The sequence below is a fragment of the Oryzias melastigma genome, linkage group LG18 (genome assembly GCF_002922805.2).
Source record: "Oryzias melastigma strain HK-1 linkage group LG18, ASM292280v2, whole genome shotgun sequence".
NCBI lineage: Eukaryota > Metazoa > Chordata > Actinopteri > Beloniformes > Adrianichthyidae > Oryzias > Oryzias melastigma.
In genome coordinates, this window is record NC_050529.1 from 5579914 (window position 1) to 5597591 (window position 17678).

Here is a 17678-nt window from a genome sequence, read left to right on the forward strand (position 1 = left end):
TTAATTATTCAGTCAGTTTATGTCTTCAGATTAAAGTTTTCAGAGTTTGTGGAAAACACGTGAGGATGATTATGATGCTGAGGCTCATGATTCTGATTGGTGTTTTTGTAGGATGTCTGTTTCATTCGTTTTCTCAATTCTAATAATGTTCAACATCTCTCTGAGTCCAGTTGATTAGTACAAAGCATAAATGACACTGCTTTCTTTCTCAAAAAGAAACATATTTGAAGGAGTGGAAGGTCCAAACGCCCAAAAGTACCAGTGAAGACGAGTCAAATGTGACCGTGTTTAGAACACTTTATTCAAAGTTTTTAGGATTACAGTTACAGTAGAGACGATGGATACACAAGAGGACAACAAAAGAGTCCGCTTCACTTTATGGACGGAGAGCTGCTCACTAGGTCCACACTGCTGTCAGACGGCAGGTAACCAACGGATATCAGCAAGTTTAGAGCCTGAAAAAGATTTAGAGAAATAAATGTGTTACTTTAACTTTAACACTTGAGGTGTCACCATTGGCGCTTAAACACAAAATCTTTAACACGCTGTAACTTTTCAACTGTAAACACAATAATTCTAGCAGATTCTGAAGAAGAAAACCAAGAATTCTTGAAGATGGAAAAGTAGAAAACCCAGAATGATCTGAGGGCTTCCAGGAACTACTCTTATCCTAAAAGTAGACCGCACCCTGTAAGAACACAAAGAGTCTCTAACCTGCTGACGGGCTGATTCCAAGTCGGCCATCGTCAGAGCACCAGAAGTCGAGACTCTCACTTTAACTCCAAAAATTTCTGAAACATGAGAAGAAAAGATTTTGTCTCATGACAACTGGATTTAAATCTCTCTAGCTAACCTTCTGATACTGGCATTGCCGCCACAGAATTGAACTACTAGAACATAATTACATTGATTGCATTTCACGTTTTTAAGAGTTACAGTAGTTCAGAGCATTTTAAGATGATCAATCCACATTTAAGTCAAATTTCCGACTAATAGCTTGAATAAATCTTTGAACTTATTTATCAGATATTAGCCCGGTGTCGGGTTTACTTACGATACGGAGCAGAAATTTGTTGAACGGCTCGTGGAGCAATGTGGTGCTCTGCAGGTGGAACTGCAGGTACACAATCAGAACATTACCAAACCAGATCAGGAAAAGACAAACGAGGACCTCTGAAGATTCTACTCACCGACGTTCACAATGACACACTGCTGTCTGGACTCAAACCCGTCTCCCCTGAAGAAAAAACAAAAAAAACAGAGTCGAATTCAAACCAGTAACCCCAAACGTGTCAGATTTGGTGCATGACTTCACTGCACATTCTCACTCCCAACTCTACTTATATGAATGCATGGTTGGGACCCCTTCTGCGCCACCCTCTGACATTTTGGGTGTCCTAAATTCGTCATTTTTTACGTCCCATTAAATCTGGGGTCCCCAACTATCAGGAAGTGATACTGGACGTGGAACCAGTACCGGGTTAGGTTACTGGTCCAGTCTGGTCTGCGCCCCGAGGGTTGGGGACCCCTGAATAGTGGAGATACTCCACTGGGGCGGTTCCAGGAATTATACCAGATCACTACCACCAATTTTCAGTAAATACATAAAAATATACATAAAAAACATCAAATTATGTATGCTTTTTAGGAGAAAACAAGACGTTTTGGAATTTTTTTTTTTCGGGAACGAGTCTAAGAGTCTAAGAAGTCAACTCAACAAAGCGATCACCAAGGAAAAAAAATAGAAAATGAAACATTTCATACAAATGATTCAAATTATGGGTATTTAAATACAAATTAGATACAGGTGGTCAACATGGGAGACGAGATACCAAAGCAGTTGATGAGGTCAGGAAGTCAATTCCTGAATAAACTGATGTCCAACTACTTTAAGAAGTGTGTGAAGATGCACAGAAGGAACCTGGAAACACATTGAGGTTTACGACTTTAGCTGGAACCTCGAGTAAAAAAAAGACCTTTTTGGACGACCGTATCAAGTATAGGATAAACAGCAGGAACAATTTGTAAAAAAGGTCATTTAGACTTTCAAGTTGACGTCTGTCTTCAACTTGAAAGTCTAAATGACCTTTTTTAAAAATTGTTTCCACCAAGGAACCATCCTGGATTAATGGAAGTCTTTACAGACATAATAGAAAATATTGGTTCAATAACACATTTTTGGTCAAATACTAGTTCTTGGAGAGTTGGGTTCTTTGGTAACACTGACTTGTAAAGTGCTCTGACGGCATAACAGAAGGGGTGGCTTGTTCCGGTTTCTCTCTCTGACGGGGTCCACTTCAGGACGAAGACTCCCGGTCCCATGACGTCCTGACCGATGCTGGTTGCGCCGTGTGGTCCACTGAACAGCAGCTCAGAGATGCTGTTGAGGAGACACACAGGTCAGATCTGTAGAAACTATTGGTCGACCAGATCTACACCCTTTGACCCACGTGGAAGTTTGCGAATGTGCCGTGACGGTGATCTCCACCTCCTTGTTGGCGGGGATGTAGAGCTCGGCGCCGTCAGGCAGGGTTGGAGGGAGGTACTGGGGGACGTAGATTCCCTCTGTGCACTCCGGTGCTGCAGGATCCACTAGAACAGTAGAGCCTTAGTCACAACTATCCTTACAGGTGGATACTTTGGGTCTAAAAATATGGGTGGTGCATACAAAAAATTAAGGTCGTAGAGCGCTCAGTGAACCCGTTTTCTCCGGGTATGCGACAGGTTGTAGCAAACACTTATTCAACACGGAAGGGTAAGTAAATAGCGTCCTTGATAGCCCAGAACACTTCACAGTCCCATTCACCCGTGAACACACGCAGTCACGGCACTGGTGGTGGCTCCACCATCAGGGTCAGGGTGGGGTTGAGTATCCTCTCAAGGACACTTCAACCCATGGATCGTCAACTCAACTTCCAATCTTGGGTCAAAGACACATGAAGGGGAAGTAGGTTTATGTTTAGCAGTGGACTGTGAAAGGGGCCCATTAGTGCTGTTCTATGAAATTTGTGATGTTCCAAGATAACATTAAGCTATTTATAATAATAATATAAAATGATCTGGAAGGCCGGATCTGGCCAACGGGCCTTGACTTTGATACATGTGTCCTATGGCACTTGGGTTCCCCATCCTGTGAATGCAGCATTTGTGCGTGGTAGTAATTTACTAATGACCACATCATGGGTGCCCAAAGTGTGGCCCGCCAAAGGTTATCTTTTGGCCCGCCAAGCAGAATGTTTAGGTAAAATCCCTTATCCGTTTCCCATTGATTCTCCATGATGCTCCAAAACTCTACAGTTGTAATATACGTTTGGCCTCCGGGTGGTGCTGTTAGCACTTTCTTTTCTTGCAGCTATGGGTGAAACAACCCACAAGTGAGTCAGCCCTGGACTTTTTTTCTGTTAGAAATTTCCAACAGAAGTAGCAAACAGATGAGAGGCATTTTAAACAAATATGTGAATATTTTTTTCTCTTCTAAGGCTCTTATTTTGTCAGCAGTCCATGGCTGTACTGAAAGAGTACAAACACCCCACCACTACGAGACTAAATATTCTTTACTTTCTCCTTTTATTTCATGACATGCACAGAAAAAAAAAATTGTATTTGGCCCACGGACCCGGATCCCATTTAGATTTCCCCATAAGAGAGAACGAGGGTTAAAGTGAACGAAAAAGCAGATTGAACACTTGAAAAATACATATTGTAACTGTAACTTTTTTTTATTTGAAAACAGAAAAAAAATTAAAATTTGAAAACAAGACATTGTAAATTAAAAAAAGGAAATAAAGAAAAAAAAAGGTTTTGATGCCCTTTTGGGTAACTATTGAGTTTAAAGCTCCGCCCTCCCATGTGAAATTAGTCTCAGCTCAGCAGTGAACACACGAAAATCAGAATTGAAACTATAAATTTAAGATTCCGAAAAAAATGAAAATTCAAAACAGCAGCTGTTACTAATGGATATTTCTTTCAATCAGTAATTTTTGCATTTATAGTTTTTTCTTATTTCAAGTTTTCACTTTTTTTTCCAAAATTTAAATATTTCTTTCAAATTTTCATTTTTTTTCAACTTTTCAAAAACTTTTTTTTTTCAAATTTCATTTTTTCTTTTTCAAATTCACATTTTTTTCAGATTTTCCTTTTTTTGTTTTCAAAAAAACAAAACAAAAACAGTTACAATGTCCATTTTTTAAGTTTTCAATTTGTTTTTTCGTTCACTTTAAGCTGATCCTGATTTGACCACGTGTCATTTCCACTGAGTGGTACGATCCGGTCCGGTAAGGTCCAGTTCATTCTGGTATTTGGACTCGGTTAAGCCTCGCTCCCACTCCTCAGTGGTTCACACACGACAATAGTATGATCCATTTTCACGACGTCCCTTGAGGTGTCTGCCTGTACGAGCCTAAAGACAAGACACCCCTGTGCTTCTCTACGGACCGGGACGACCCTAAAACCTGCGGCACTCGTACAGGTCGACCGCCCCCTAACAGGTCCACGTGACTCGAAAGAACCGCTTCCATTAATGCGACCCGACTGGACGCCTCACCCCAAAGAACGAACTGGACTGGCACTTTGCTGATGGCGTGTTTGCTGGTTTTGACCTCCCGTGACCCGTCGGTGTGGGTCAGCGTAACGTTCTGCCTGGGGAAGTCCTCCATCATCAGCTGCACCACGTACGGACCTTCAGCACCGGCGCCGGTGGGTCTGAAGGACAGAGTGCAGGACTGCGAAGAGAAGAGGAAACGCATAACTGCGCCTGTGCTTTGGGGTTTTGCTGGTTCTGCCTTCAGTGACCCACAGAGGAGAGGCTGAGGACAGACGGCGGCGTGCAGTCCAAACACTCCGGCGCCGCTGCATATCTGCACCGGACCTCGTCCCCGTCCGGATCGAAAGCCACTAGCTTCAGATCTCTGTGACAGTTTGAAGGAACTCTGGAACAGAAGAACAGGAACTTTGAAGGAGTGCCACCAGTCTGACGGGTTTCAGTGAAATCCTCATTCTTTCTGTTTTGGCGACAGGGCGAGGCGGCGCCGCCGTCGTCAAGGGCGACGGGTTTTACCTCACAGCTGGCAGGGAGGTAGTTTGAGGTGAAACGTTGGGTCGCAGCGTGTCGGACCGGGTTCTGAGCTCTACTAGGGTCAAAGCGCGGGCGGCACGGACGCCGTTTTTAGTCTGACTGATCCACTCGCCAGCGTCCAACCTGCAGCAGAACGTCGGCGTTAATGAAAGGAAGGAGAAGTCTGATTCTCCTATTAATACAAATATATATATGTAGTCCAAACATGCATGAAAACACAGGAAGTGAGCTGCAGATCCATCAAAATAAAAGCACTGTTGGTGTATTTTAGACTTTTTGCTAGAATCCATAAAAAAGGTCCAATCAGCAAATAAAAATAATCAAATTATCTGATGTTTTACATCATCAAATATAAACGCTTTTAGAATTTTTAAACATTTTCCCCCATTTTTTAACACATTTTGACGTCATCTGACAAAGTGCTCTGAATCTCTTGAAATTAAGCTCTAAACGTTGGACCATCACCTCATATCAGCCTCTTTTAACAATCTAAACATCTATAATCGTCACATTTTATTTGATAAACTCAAACACTGGTGTGGGAGTCTCACTGCAGCTGGAACGGCGCGCTGCTGGGCAGCATGCGGGTGGACACGGCCTCCGTCTGACAGCACTCCTCGCCGCTGAGCACGCTCACGGGGTTCACCTCCACGTGCTCCGCCCCACAGTCCCCATCCACACACCGCCACCTGACGTCTCCGCACGACCGGAGGTTCATCTTATAGCGCAGGAGCACCTGAGAAAGGAGAAGAGGAGTTCTCCTTCAGACATGCTGTTGTTCTGGTTTGTTTCTGTGATTAGATCATAGAGTCAATGCGTTAAACTAGATTATAGTTGATTTTTCCTGAAACCTAAAACTCTCTTTTTAACTTCACACATATGTACCTAAATCACAATTTACTAGAGCATCACATTGAAAGGAGAAAAACTTTGAAGAATATTTAGTTGGAAATAAATTCTGGCATGAAGACATTAATCTAAAAGCATAAAAGTTGTACGAAACTGGAATGAAGATCGTTTTTTCTTTAATTTTAAAAACCGGACAAACTGCAAATAAAAGAACTGTTATTCTATAATTTACAGCTTCTGAATTTCTTAGATATTTTTTTAAAGGGTGTTAAAAAAAACTGGCGATGTAAAAAAATAAAATAAAAAAAATACAGGTGATGTGTGTAAAAAAAAACAGACAAAAATATATAGACGATTTAAAAATACAATGTAAAAATAAGGAGGATATATAAATACAGACAATGCAAAAATATATAATAAATATAATAAAATACAGAAGATCTAAAAATAAGTATAATATAAAATACAGATTATATACAAATACAGACAATATAGAAATAATGATATTATAAAAATAGAAAATATATAGAAATAAGAATGATATAAAAATACCCCAAAAAATATAGAAATATAGATGATATAAAAATACAGACAATAGAGAAATGATGATATGGAAAAATATAGATGACATAGAAATAAGGATGATATAAAAATACCAAAAAATATAGAAATAAGGATGAAATAAAAAACTAGATGATATAAAAATACAGACAATATAGAAAAAAAGACAATGTAAAATAGACTGTGTAAAACCAAAAATAATGTGAAAAAAGACACCATAAAAATATAATAGAATTTTTTTTTTCACTAATCTCTATTGCTAACTCGTCTTAATCTCAAAGTAGGTCATTTATCTTAGAGAAAACTGAGTTAGTTCTCATTCTAAATCTGTTTGGATCATCAGAACCGGTACGTACCGTCACAGAGCCATCGGCGTCGGTGCGGACGGGGTGGTACGTCATGACCGTCCCCATGAAATAGTCTGGGGTCACGCCGCTGACCAGCGGCAGGAGCAGCAGAAGGCCCAGCATCCTGGAGCGCGTCGTCCGCCGTCTGCTGAGAGCGGAGCGCCGTCTCTCCAGGCTTAAGCCTGGAATGAGGAAACCTCATGAACAAAAGAAAAGTTATGCCGCCTGTTTCAGTCCAGACCAGTTTGACAGAGAAAAGTGAAACTGCAGCTTTAACTAGAGAAGTTCCTCCTGAACAGATCCGTCATGTTTGTGTTCAGATTATACTTTGAGAGTGAGAGGAATCTATTACAGAAGTAATGGATTACTTTTTGATGAAACAAAGGCATCGATAAGAAGCTGAAACGTTCAGTAATCAGACTAAAAGCTTAAACTGTGAGATGTTTGAGATCTGGACTTAAATCTCTAAGATAAACTTCCTGTTAGCCCTAAAAGATGCAACAGTTTGATCTCATTTTTGTTTCTCTAATTGTTCAACTGTCGAGAGTCGGAGATGTTTAATGTTGTTTTTGTTTTCTGAGACGTCCAAACTTGTAGGTTCTCTGTTTGCTCACTTTTTAAAGTAAAATATACATGTATGGATGTGTACAGGTATTTGGTATGAGGTAATGTATGGAAGTATTCGTGGGTCAATAATAAAAATAGAAGGAAATGCTGGAAATGCTATTTGATTTTCAAAATGTACCTGCATTACTCGTCTCTTAAAATGAAATTAAAAGCAATTATCAGAATGTCTTTTTCATTTTCTTCTTTAACATCGCTCATTCCGTAACTTAATTAAAACGATAAAGAAAATGTCATTTGACATTTAATTTTTAAAAAGTTCTCTAGTAATTTCGTACCAACATTCAATAAAAAATATCAAATTTGAAAATTAAAATACACAAACAGAAATGCTTTTTCATTTTCACAATCTACCTGCATTACTTTTCTCTTACATGAAATTAAAAAGCAATTCTCTAAACGGCTATTTTATTTTCTTCGTCAACGCTGCTCATTTTGTGACATAATTAAAATGATAAAGAAAATGTCTTTGACATTTTATTTTCAAAAGGTTTTTTTAGTAATTTTGTACCAAAATTCAATTAGAAATATTACATTTGAAAATGAAAATGCATAAACAGAAATGCTTTTTCATTTTCAAAAAGTTCTTTAATAATTTTGTATCAACATTCAATAAAAAATATCGAATTTAAAAATTAAAATACACAAACAGAAAAGCTTTTTCATTTTCACAATGTACCTGCATTACTTGTGTCTTAAATGAAATTAAAAAGCAAATCTCAGAATGGCTATTTTATTTTCTTCTTCAACACTGCTAATTTTGTGACATAATTAAAATGATAAAGAAAATGCAATTTGACATTTCATTTTCAAAAGGTTTTTTAGTAATTTTCTACCAAAATTCAATTAGAAATATCAAATTTGAAAATGAAAATGCATAAACAGAAATGCTTTTTCATTTTCAAAACTTATCTTTTTATTATTAGTCACAAACGCTTCCATAGAAACGTGCTCATAAAGACAAAAATGTGCAAAAGTAGTGACAGTTTTATGTTTAACACGTCTGTTTTGAATACGACTTTTCTTGGTCTTCAATACCAAATTTGTCCTGTTGACTCACAGTTGAAAAACATCAATCGTTCAAATTGCGGATGAGTACTGAGGTCTATTTTTGATGCGTATTTTTGTTACATCCGAGTTTGCAATGATCTTTATCCAGCGTGAGTCCTTTGATAAGACCCTCCTAACTATGTAGCCACAAGAGGGACAAAATCCAGGTTTCAGTTTCAGCTTTTTGATTTAAAGTCCCACTCACACATATTTTTTCTTTTGTAAAATCATTCTTTGTGATCTCTTAATTATAATTAGGAAGTTTTTAGTCAAATCAAAAACCTTTGTTGTTTATTTAAGACATATTTTTATCTTATAGCCTTAAGCTAGCATTAGCGGTGGAAAAATAACGAGGAGTAATATTGGATTAATCCGGTCATACTGTTTGGGTCCAGAATTGTAATTCGATACGGTGGGAGAGGAGACTTTGACACGCCCATTTAAGTAACTGCGTCATCAGTTTGAGCTTTTTCGAGCTTCCGGTTTTCTGATCCTATCAAGAAATATTCAGAAATCGAGTTTTAATTGTAAATTATTTTACATAGGTCATCTATTACGAGAAAAGGCTACAAGAAGATGTTAAAAAACATATTTTAATTAGAGTGGGTTTTCAATTTAAATTCAGTGTAATCGTTACCATGTGGAGATTTGAATATTGATGCTTTAGTAGTCTAAAAAAGTTTTTAAAATGTGGTAAATGTCAAGTTCTATAGCCACAAAAAGTTGGTATTAAGTGAAGTTTATGGTATATCCACGTGTCTGTGTTGTAACGGATCATGTTTGTGATAAAAGCTCCACTGTAGGAACTGAAAGTGTTAAATATGAAGGCTGCTCCCTGCAGGACCGGACAAGTGTCAACCAAACGCTGCTCTAAAACACGGCGAATCCAGAAAACTGCAGATGAATGCTTTCAAATATAGCAGAACATCTTTGTTTTATTATAAAAACACACTAAAGTTAATTGAAAAAGGGAAAAAAGCTGCAAAAACTTCAAAAAAAAAGAAAAAAAAGCTTAAAATATGGCCTTCTGCAAACAGCAGGGGGAGACAAAACACACAAATGGTGTTTATTTTATTTTATTTTTTTTATTTATAAAGATGTTGATGATGCTAGCTGCTAGCTTAAACTCTAAACAGCTTTTGATGCTAAATGTGCCAAAAAACGATCCAAATAAAACCTTTTTAAATATTCAACACAAATTTCACGGATGTAAAACCAGAAGTTTGAAAAAAAGGAAAAAAGCAAGTTAATAAAGTAAAATATATATTTTTTTAAATCTCATACTTTTTTGTGGTTCGGTTTTAGGGACACGATAAACTAAAAATATTAACTTTTTTAAAAATTTTACTAATAATTTTATATTTAAGGCAGAATCATATGTTTTTTATATTATTATATTTACATTATATTTATATATTTTTGTTTTTATAGTTTAATATGTTATAGCTAACGTATTTAACATATATAAAGTGTTAAACTTCCAAACAAAATATTTTTTTTCATTTTTTTAATTAAAATAATAAATTTTAATCATAGAAATTAATGCAGCAGAATTATTTTTTGCCAAAAGCTGCTCTACAACACCAAACTTATACAATATTTTTCAAAAAAAAAATTTTTGAATAAACTTTGAGATCAATTTTTCTCACGTTTTTAAAATAAAATCAGAAAACATTGATTTACTGAAAGCATCTGCACTTTTGCTATTGGCCAGTAGAGGTCACTGCTGTAGCATCTTTAAACCTGTTACATCTTTAAGAAATCCGACCAAAAACAACCACAATCTGAATGTGATCGACGTTCTCACACAAGAACAACTACAAATATATTAAAACATTAAGAAGATTTACTGTAAATTCAGCTTTTATCCCCCAAAAAAGTAAAAACCAACCAATATTCCAATTATGACCATTAAACTTTAATATTCTGAATAAATAAATTATTGTGAAAGAGATTTAAAAAGAACATTTCTGAGCATATTAGAGATAATATTGATGCAGAAGTTAAACCGACAAGTTTAGGAAACGGTTCAGGCAGGAATGAAACAATGTATTTGAAAAGGAATAAAAGAAAAGTAACAAAGTGTAAATCCTGAACCAATAAACAAAACTGAAACAAAAAAAATGGTGGATTATGAAATGAAATGTAAGAATTTTTGCTAAACGAGCTGGAAAAAAACAGAATATTTTGACTATTTTGACAAATCAGCTGAAAGGAGAGAATATTCTAATTCAAAAATTCAAATTTAATAAAATAAAAATAATTAAATACAAATGAGATAAATGTAAAACATTTAAATCTATTGATGCTTTTTTTAGACAATATAAAGTAGGGTTTAAAAAGTCAAATAATAACTTCTACACACGACTGCTTGGGGTTTCCAAGAAGCAGATGATTGGTCAAAGGGATTGATGGGAAATTTTTCTAAGGAACTGTTTTGTTCTTCATGTTTTTGCGTCTTAACACCACAGATGAGTCAACTTTACTGACGATAACTCAACATTCATGAACTGTAACACAAAAAATACAAAAAAGTACTCTCACTTTTATTTTGTTGACTGTATATGAGAACTGGACTCAATGGCCCCTCCCCCCTGGGGTTCCAAACAGGAAGTATCCTCTGGCTCCAAGAAGAGACTTCTAAACAACTATTACTCATCTATATTTAACAATTCTTCTCTCTTTTTAACATGATCTTGATAATCCTCATTATCAAAAAATGTTTATGTCTGTAGTGCAAATCAATCAAGTTTCAAACTGACCAATCACATGCCTCAATTAAAGTGGGTGGAGTCTCTGGCCCCCTGATGTCCAACGTTCAAAACTGTTAACAGATTCTTGAGTACTCTGGCTTTCAATTGGTGGGGGTGTGGCCTTCTAACAAGCTCAATCCTGATTGGAGAGAGTGGTTGCCATAGAAACAATAGCTCAATAATGCTTATTGGTGTGTGACTCCAACATGGTGGCATCCATTTGGGGTTTCAAATTATTGCGTTAATCGCGATTAATTAATTACTGACAAATTAGGGAGTAATTACTTTGAAAATAATTAATTAGATTAATTCATCGTGACCTGTAATTAATTAATTACACAAAAAATTTATTGCATCCATTTTGTTAAAAAAAAAAGGCGAGTAAATAGACTTCATCTGGATGTAGCCAGAAGTAAACCATTTTTCATGGCTGACTTCTCACCCGCTTGTTCCAGTTCTTATATACAGTCAATGGTTGAAACACAGTTCCAGCCCCCTGAACCCCTAAAAACTGGATTTTAAAGGTAATTCGGACATGATGCTCACTACTTTTCTTTCGTTTTTGTAAACACTGGATATGATGATACCAATTTCATGAAGTGAAAATCGAATAAAAACAAACATTTCACGATTATTTACGACTCCACTGTGTTCTGATGTGGATGTTTATTCAAATATTACAATTAAACACGCTCTTTTTGTTCGAAATTGTTCAACCGCAAGGCATTGTGGTCTATATTTGCTGATCTAGTGAGCATCGATGAACGCTAGTATTTTGCAAAGACTTCTGGGAAATTTCGAGTGCACTGGATTTTGGAATTAGTAGAACTAGAAAATGGCGAACGGACTATATAGTGAGTACGGGGGAATTCTGAGACAACCCCAGTTGAGCTCTGGCAGGTTCCCGACTACATTACCCATAATTCCCCAACAATTCATCATGCGGTGCAGCCTTGTAGTTTATTAATGTAGTAGTCAAACATTTGGAGTGATTTTTGAGCGCCGTGAACCTCAGAGAACCTGTAAGAACAACCAGATTTCACACAAGACGAACTGAAGGATTTGTTTTATTTTTATTCCCAACCATCTGAACACACCATGAAAATAAGATCCCTTCTGTCTTATTAGTTCTGTAAAACAGACATGTACCTTCAGGGCGTCTCCGGTCAAACCAGTCTTTTTTTAACATTAAGGCCAAATTTCCCGAAAGCTGAGAAGTTGTCTGAGGCTTCCCGTCAGGTCGTCTACATGCGTGCACACAGAAAACTAGAAGATCCCCTTCTGTCAAGATTCCTTTACCTCCGCCCTGTCATGACTGGATGACAGGAATAGTTTTTCAGAGATAGAAAACCACAAACTGCAGACTACAAGTCATGTCAGACTACATAAGTAAAGCAGTGAGTTTAAAAAAGTGACTAAAAAAAAACAAGAAGTGAAAGTGTTCATGCACAGCTGTATTCCAGCAACAGACGAGGAAGATTAAAAGGCTTTTAGTCTACAGATAACCTGCGTTTCTAGAGCAGAACACAAACTTTATCTGTATCTGACCTGATATCTGACTACAAGTGTGTCTTGTAGCTCCAAAAAATACAAACAAAAGCATCTAATCTTACCTGCTAGAGTGTCAGGATCATTTAGAATACTTTCATCCACAAACATCAACAGGTGAGGAGTTTGGCTAACAAAGTTAAACCGCCTGAACCAATCGTGGACTCTGATTTGGTATTGATAGTGTCCTTTTCATTGATCACGGAGAATTGAATAATTATGGTTGGTTAGTCTTTGATATATCGGAACAGAGCTGTAATAAAAACAAGTCTGGACAAAGATTTGTGAGATTTGCACCACTAGGATATTTGGCACCAAACCTCTTCCAACTGTGAGTACATGTGCAAGTATCAGGAAGAGACAGACTTGTGTTTACACAATTAGTCAACTAATCAACTATTAAAATAGCCGTCGTCTAATTTAGAAGTCGATTAGCTGTTACTTTATATTATATGGAATCAGAGTGCAGTAAAGTTCAAAGTTATTCTGATAGCTTTTGGACTATTTTGGCATTTATTAAGTTTTTTTGGCTAATTTGGAGTTTAGCTAATATTTCAGCTACATGCTAGTTAGCTATTTTGGCTAATTTGGGCTTTTTTTGGATATTTTTCTAGTTTATCTAATATTTCCACGACATGCTAACTGTTTTTGGCAAATTTAGGGTTTTTTGCTTTTTAGGCTATTTTGGAGTTTAGCTAATATTTCAGCTACATGCTAGCTAGCTATTTTGGCTAATTTAGGCTTTTTCAGTTTTTTTAGGCTAATTTGAAGTTTAGCTAAAATTTCAGCTGCATGCTAGCTATTTTGGCTAATTTAGTTTTTTTAGGCTGTTTTGGACATTAGCTAATATTTCAGTGACATGCTAACTGCTTTGGCTAAATGATGATTTTTTTCAGTTTTTTAGGCTGAATTGGAGTTTAGCTAATATTTCAGCTACATGCTAGATAGCTATTTTGGCTAATTTAGGTTTTTTTCAGTTTTTTTAGGCTAATTTGAAGTTTAGCTAAAATTTCAGCTGCATGCTCTCTAGCTATTTTGGCTAATTTAGGCTTGTTTTTTTTAGGCTATTTTGGAATTTAGCTAATATTTCACTGAAATGTCAGCTATTTTGGCTAAATTAGGTTCTTTTTTTTAGGGTAATTTTGCATTTAACTATTCTACTAGCTGGCTATCAGCTTCAGCATTTGCAGCTATCAATTTCAGCATCTTCAGCTATCGCCACTATCTCCAAATTCATCTTACAGCATTCATACTAGATAACGCTAGCGTGAATATATCTAGTTTTTAGTTAGTTTAAAGCTAATGATGGTTAAGATGTGGGTTTTCTTCCTGTTTGCACATGACCTGATTAGTCGACTAATCAGAAAAAATAATCGGTGATTGGTCGATTATTAAAATAATCTTTTGTGGCAGCACTATTACACATATCCTAAAAGTGCATTTGAAAACTTGAAAAAACGCCACACACGTCTGGCTTAGCCTCACTAGTCCTGAAACAGCTGCTTTCTTTTGTCGTAATGACCTTCCACCGATCAACGGGTTTCAACAGTAGCTTCATCCTCATTGGTCCATTCCATTTTTTTCTTTGGACCTACAACCAACGGGGGTCTAAAAATGGTACGTTCAGTCATGCTTAATGGAGTCCTTTTATAAGGGATACCGGACTGAACTGGATCGTACCATACCGCTCAGTGGAAACGAGACATAAGAGTGTTCATACACTCTAGTTCAGGGGTGTCCAACTCCAGGCCTCGAGGGCCGGCTTCCTGCTGGTTTTCCAGAAATCCTGCCTTATCTGCTGCTGATTATCTGGATCAGGTGCCAATAAGGACCTTCAATAGGAGGCTGGCTAGAAAACATGTTGGACACCAGCCTTCGAGGCCTGGATTCTGATGCCTTTGCTCTAGTTACTAGTCAAGTACTCTGACTGACAACATGAAAATGCCACACACACATGAGATGTTCAGGCGATTCGTAGGGTGCCTGTAGGATGTTTAATCTCCTCATTCCTCACTGTCAGGTTGTGACTAAGACTCTAGCCGGAGGTTCGGTCTTCCAGCATCTTCTTAGTGACTTTTGTTTCTATCTGCTGACAAAACTTCCAGAGAGTTGAAAGCAAAACAGAAATGTTAGAAATATGAAAGAATGTGTGGCTTTTCTTGGCATATTCATGGGTAAACTGTCAGGTTGTTTGTCTCCTCAAGGGCCTCAGTCTTTAGACAACTCTGGAAGCTCAGTTTCTGACTGGAAAGGAGTGATGCTAACAGAGCTGAACTTATGATGGACGAATAGATGCGATGCAACCCTAACAAGCTTTCAGCTGTGAGTACAGGTTGTGAATTTAGCTACCGAGTTGGCGATGAACTTGTTTTCTTTGATGCATTCCTCTTTTTTCAGACCATTCACTGAACATTTTAAATGACAGATGGAGCAGATTAGAGGCAAACACGTTTTTTTTGCTGATATTTCACAACATGGGTTGTATCTCTGGAGGGATCTAAGCATGGGAAAGTCCTCAGAAAGACCTTCACTAACTGCTGCGACTGAACCTGTAGAGATATGTCAAAGAGAAATAAAAAAAATAATAAATAAATAAAACATTAAGCTATAGTGAAACAAACTAAAGCATGTTTAGATAGTAAAAAGCTTAAGTGTGACATCGTTTTTAGTGATAAATCATTTTCAAACTAAAAGAAAAACCAGAATTTCCAGTCAAGTACATATTTATTTACCCAGAAAGTTGTTGACTGTAGAACAAAAGAAAAGTAAAACATTTACAGGTAGACAACAACACATTATAATTCTAGAAACAATAAAAATAAAATTTGGTTCTTTTATCTACTAGTAAAGTTAAAGAGGAAAATAAATCATGCTAGGTTGACTAAGTTCAGTTCGTTTTTTTTAATTCTCTGCTTTGGTAAGAAAGCACAGCATAGACTTGAAAGGACGCTTCAACTTAAAGAATGTGGACATACTTTCATTTGACAGGTTATTTTTACTGTCAGACAAATGTAATGACAGACATGCGTTTACTCTGAAGACTATGCCTTAGTAAATCTTCAATCATAACTTTATCCTTCTGTTTGTCTGGTAAAACCAATGTACGCTCAATGGCCAATTTATTAGGTACATCTTGCTAGTACCAAGTTGGACCCCTTTATGCCTTCAGAATTGCCCTAATCTTTGGTGGCATAGATTCAACAAGGAAACATTTCTACGAGAGATTAGTCCATATTAACATGATGGTCTAGGATACCAACCTCCTGTTCCACCACATCCCAAAGGTTCTATTGGGTTCTGGTGACAGTGAAGGCCATTTAAGTCCAGTGAACTCATTATCATGTTCTAGAAACCCGTCTGAGATGATTCCAGGTTTATGACATGGTGGAAGTAGCTTCAGAAGATGGTACTCTGTGGTCATAAAGAGATGGACGTGGGCAGCAACAATACTCAGGTAGACTGTGGTGTTACAACCATGTTCCATTGGTACTAAGGGGCCAAAGTGTGCCAAGAGAATATCCCCCACACCATTACACCACCAGCCTGAACCGTTGATAAAAAGCATAGTTTCTTGTTGATGCCAAATTCTAACTGTCCAAATGTGGGAACAGAAATGGACAATCATCAGACCAGACAACCTTTTTCCATCTTCTATTGTCCAGTTTTGGTGAGTCTGTGAGAAGTGTAGTCTCAGTTTCATGTTCTTAGATGACAGGTGTGTTCTTCTGCTGCTGTAGTCCATCTGCCTCTCTGTGTTCAGAGATTTTCTTCTGCAGACCTCAGTTGTAACCAGTGGTTATTTAAGCTACTGTTCTATCAGCTAGTGTCAGTCTGGTCATTCTCCTCTGACCTCCTCTTCTGTCCATAGAACTGCAGCTCCCTAGATATTTTCTCTTTTCCTGACCATTCTCTGTGAACCTTAGAGATGGTTGTGGGTGAAAATCTCAGTAGATCAGGAGGTTCTGGAATACTCAGACCAGCATGTCTGGCACCAACAACAATGCCACGTTCAAAGTCACTTTAATCCCCTTTCTTCCTCATTCTGATGCTCAGTTTGAACTGCAGCAGATCGATTGACCATATCTAGATCCCTGAATGCATTGAGTTGCTGCCATGTGATTGGTTGATTACAAATTAGCATTAATAAAGTTTCTGGTAGGTTTATGTACATGTACAACCAACTTCTTTATGAACCAAATGGACTTAAAGGTGCAGTCTTACCTAAACTGAAGGACCAGAGATGAATTAATCTTAGAGAAAAATAAATTACATTTAAGATTTTTAAATTGGGTTAAAAACATGTCTTACTTTATTTGGACCTTTTTGACATCTAATTTAATCAGGTTACCGTCTGGTCGGACCACATACCTGTGAAAAATGACTTTACAGTAGTTCCTGACATGGTGTTGACGTGCAGTGGTTGCAGACGGAACCCTCCGGTAAAACTGCACGTCTGCGCGTCATCACATCTCCACGATGGTCCAATGCCAACAGGTTTAGCGCCCTGTGAGAGTTTGAAGGAGGAAAAACTGCCTTGTAACTAAAAGAGTTATCACAATCGTATATCTGCTTTGCCATCAAACACAGACTTGATTGACTTGTTCTGAAAAGTTCTCACCTGGTGGACTATCAGATTTTTCAACGCTTGTGAAGTTTTGCTTTTGTCAAACTTCATGTTTGTTATTATTGTCTTAGATTTGTATCATAGCATTTTATTTTATTCTCCGTAATCACTCAGAGATAGTGTCCTGCTGAATGTCTGATTCCGTCAGATTTTCATTTCGTAGTCGATCTCTTGTTTAAACAAAGTAGCTTCTTTCCTCAAATAAGTGAGTGTTGTCTTGAAATCTGCACCTCTTAACCTGAACTCCA

General features: G+C 37.3%; 1 protein-coding gene and 1 long non-coding RNA gene across 2 annotated transcripts in view; one reads left to right on the top strand and one right to left on the bottom strand.

Annotated features, from left to right (window-relative positions):
• Positions 1–279: 279 nt before the first annotated feature.
• LOC112155953 overlaps positions 280–17678 on the bottom strand; it is a 31595-nt gene continuing 14196 nt past the window's right edge. The window contains exons 2-13 of the mRNA XM_024288034.2: positions 17175–17310; positions 6841–7013; positions 5626–5810; positions 5057–5197; positions 4796–4928; positions 4544–4721; positions 2451–2592; positions 2228–2380; positions 1191–1237; positions 1055–1114; positions 715–791; positions 280–455 (exon numbers count right to left, since the gene is read on the bottom strand). Coding sequence (XP_024143802.1) covers positions 372–455; positions 715–791; positions 1055–1114; positions 1191–1237; positions 2228–2380; positions 2451–2592; positions 4544–4721; positions 4796–4928; positions 5057–5197; positions 5626–5810; positions 6841–7013; positions 17175–17208 — 1407 coding nt within the window. The 5' untranslated portion in view covers positions 17209–17310 and the 3' untranslated portion in view covers positions 280–371. The remainder of the gene's footprint in view (positions 456–714; positions 792–1054; positions 1115–1190; positions 1238–2227; positions 2381–2450; positions 2593–4543; positions 4722–4795; positions 4929–5056; positions 5198–5625; positions 5811–6840; positions 7014–17174; positions 17311–17678) is intronic.
• Positions 14948–17678, top strand: part of LOC112155955 — a 37928-nt gene continuing 35197 nt past the window's right edge. The window contains exon 1 of the long non-coding RNA XR_002920886.2: positions 14948–15128. This is a non-coding gene — a long non-coding RNA (uncharacterized LOC112155955). The remainder of the gene's footprint in view (positions 15129–17678) is intronic.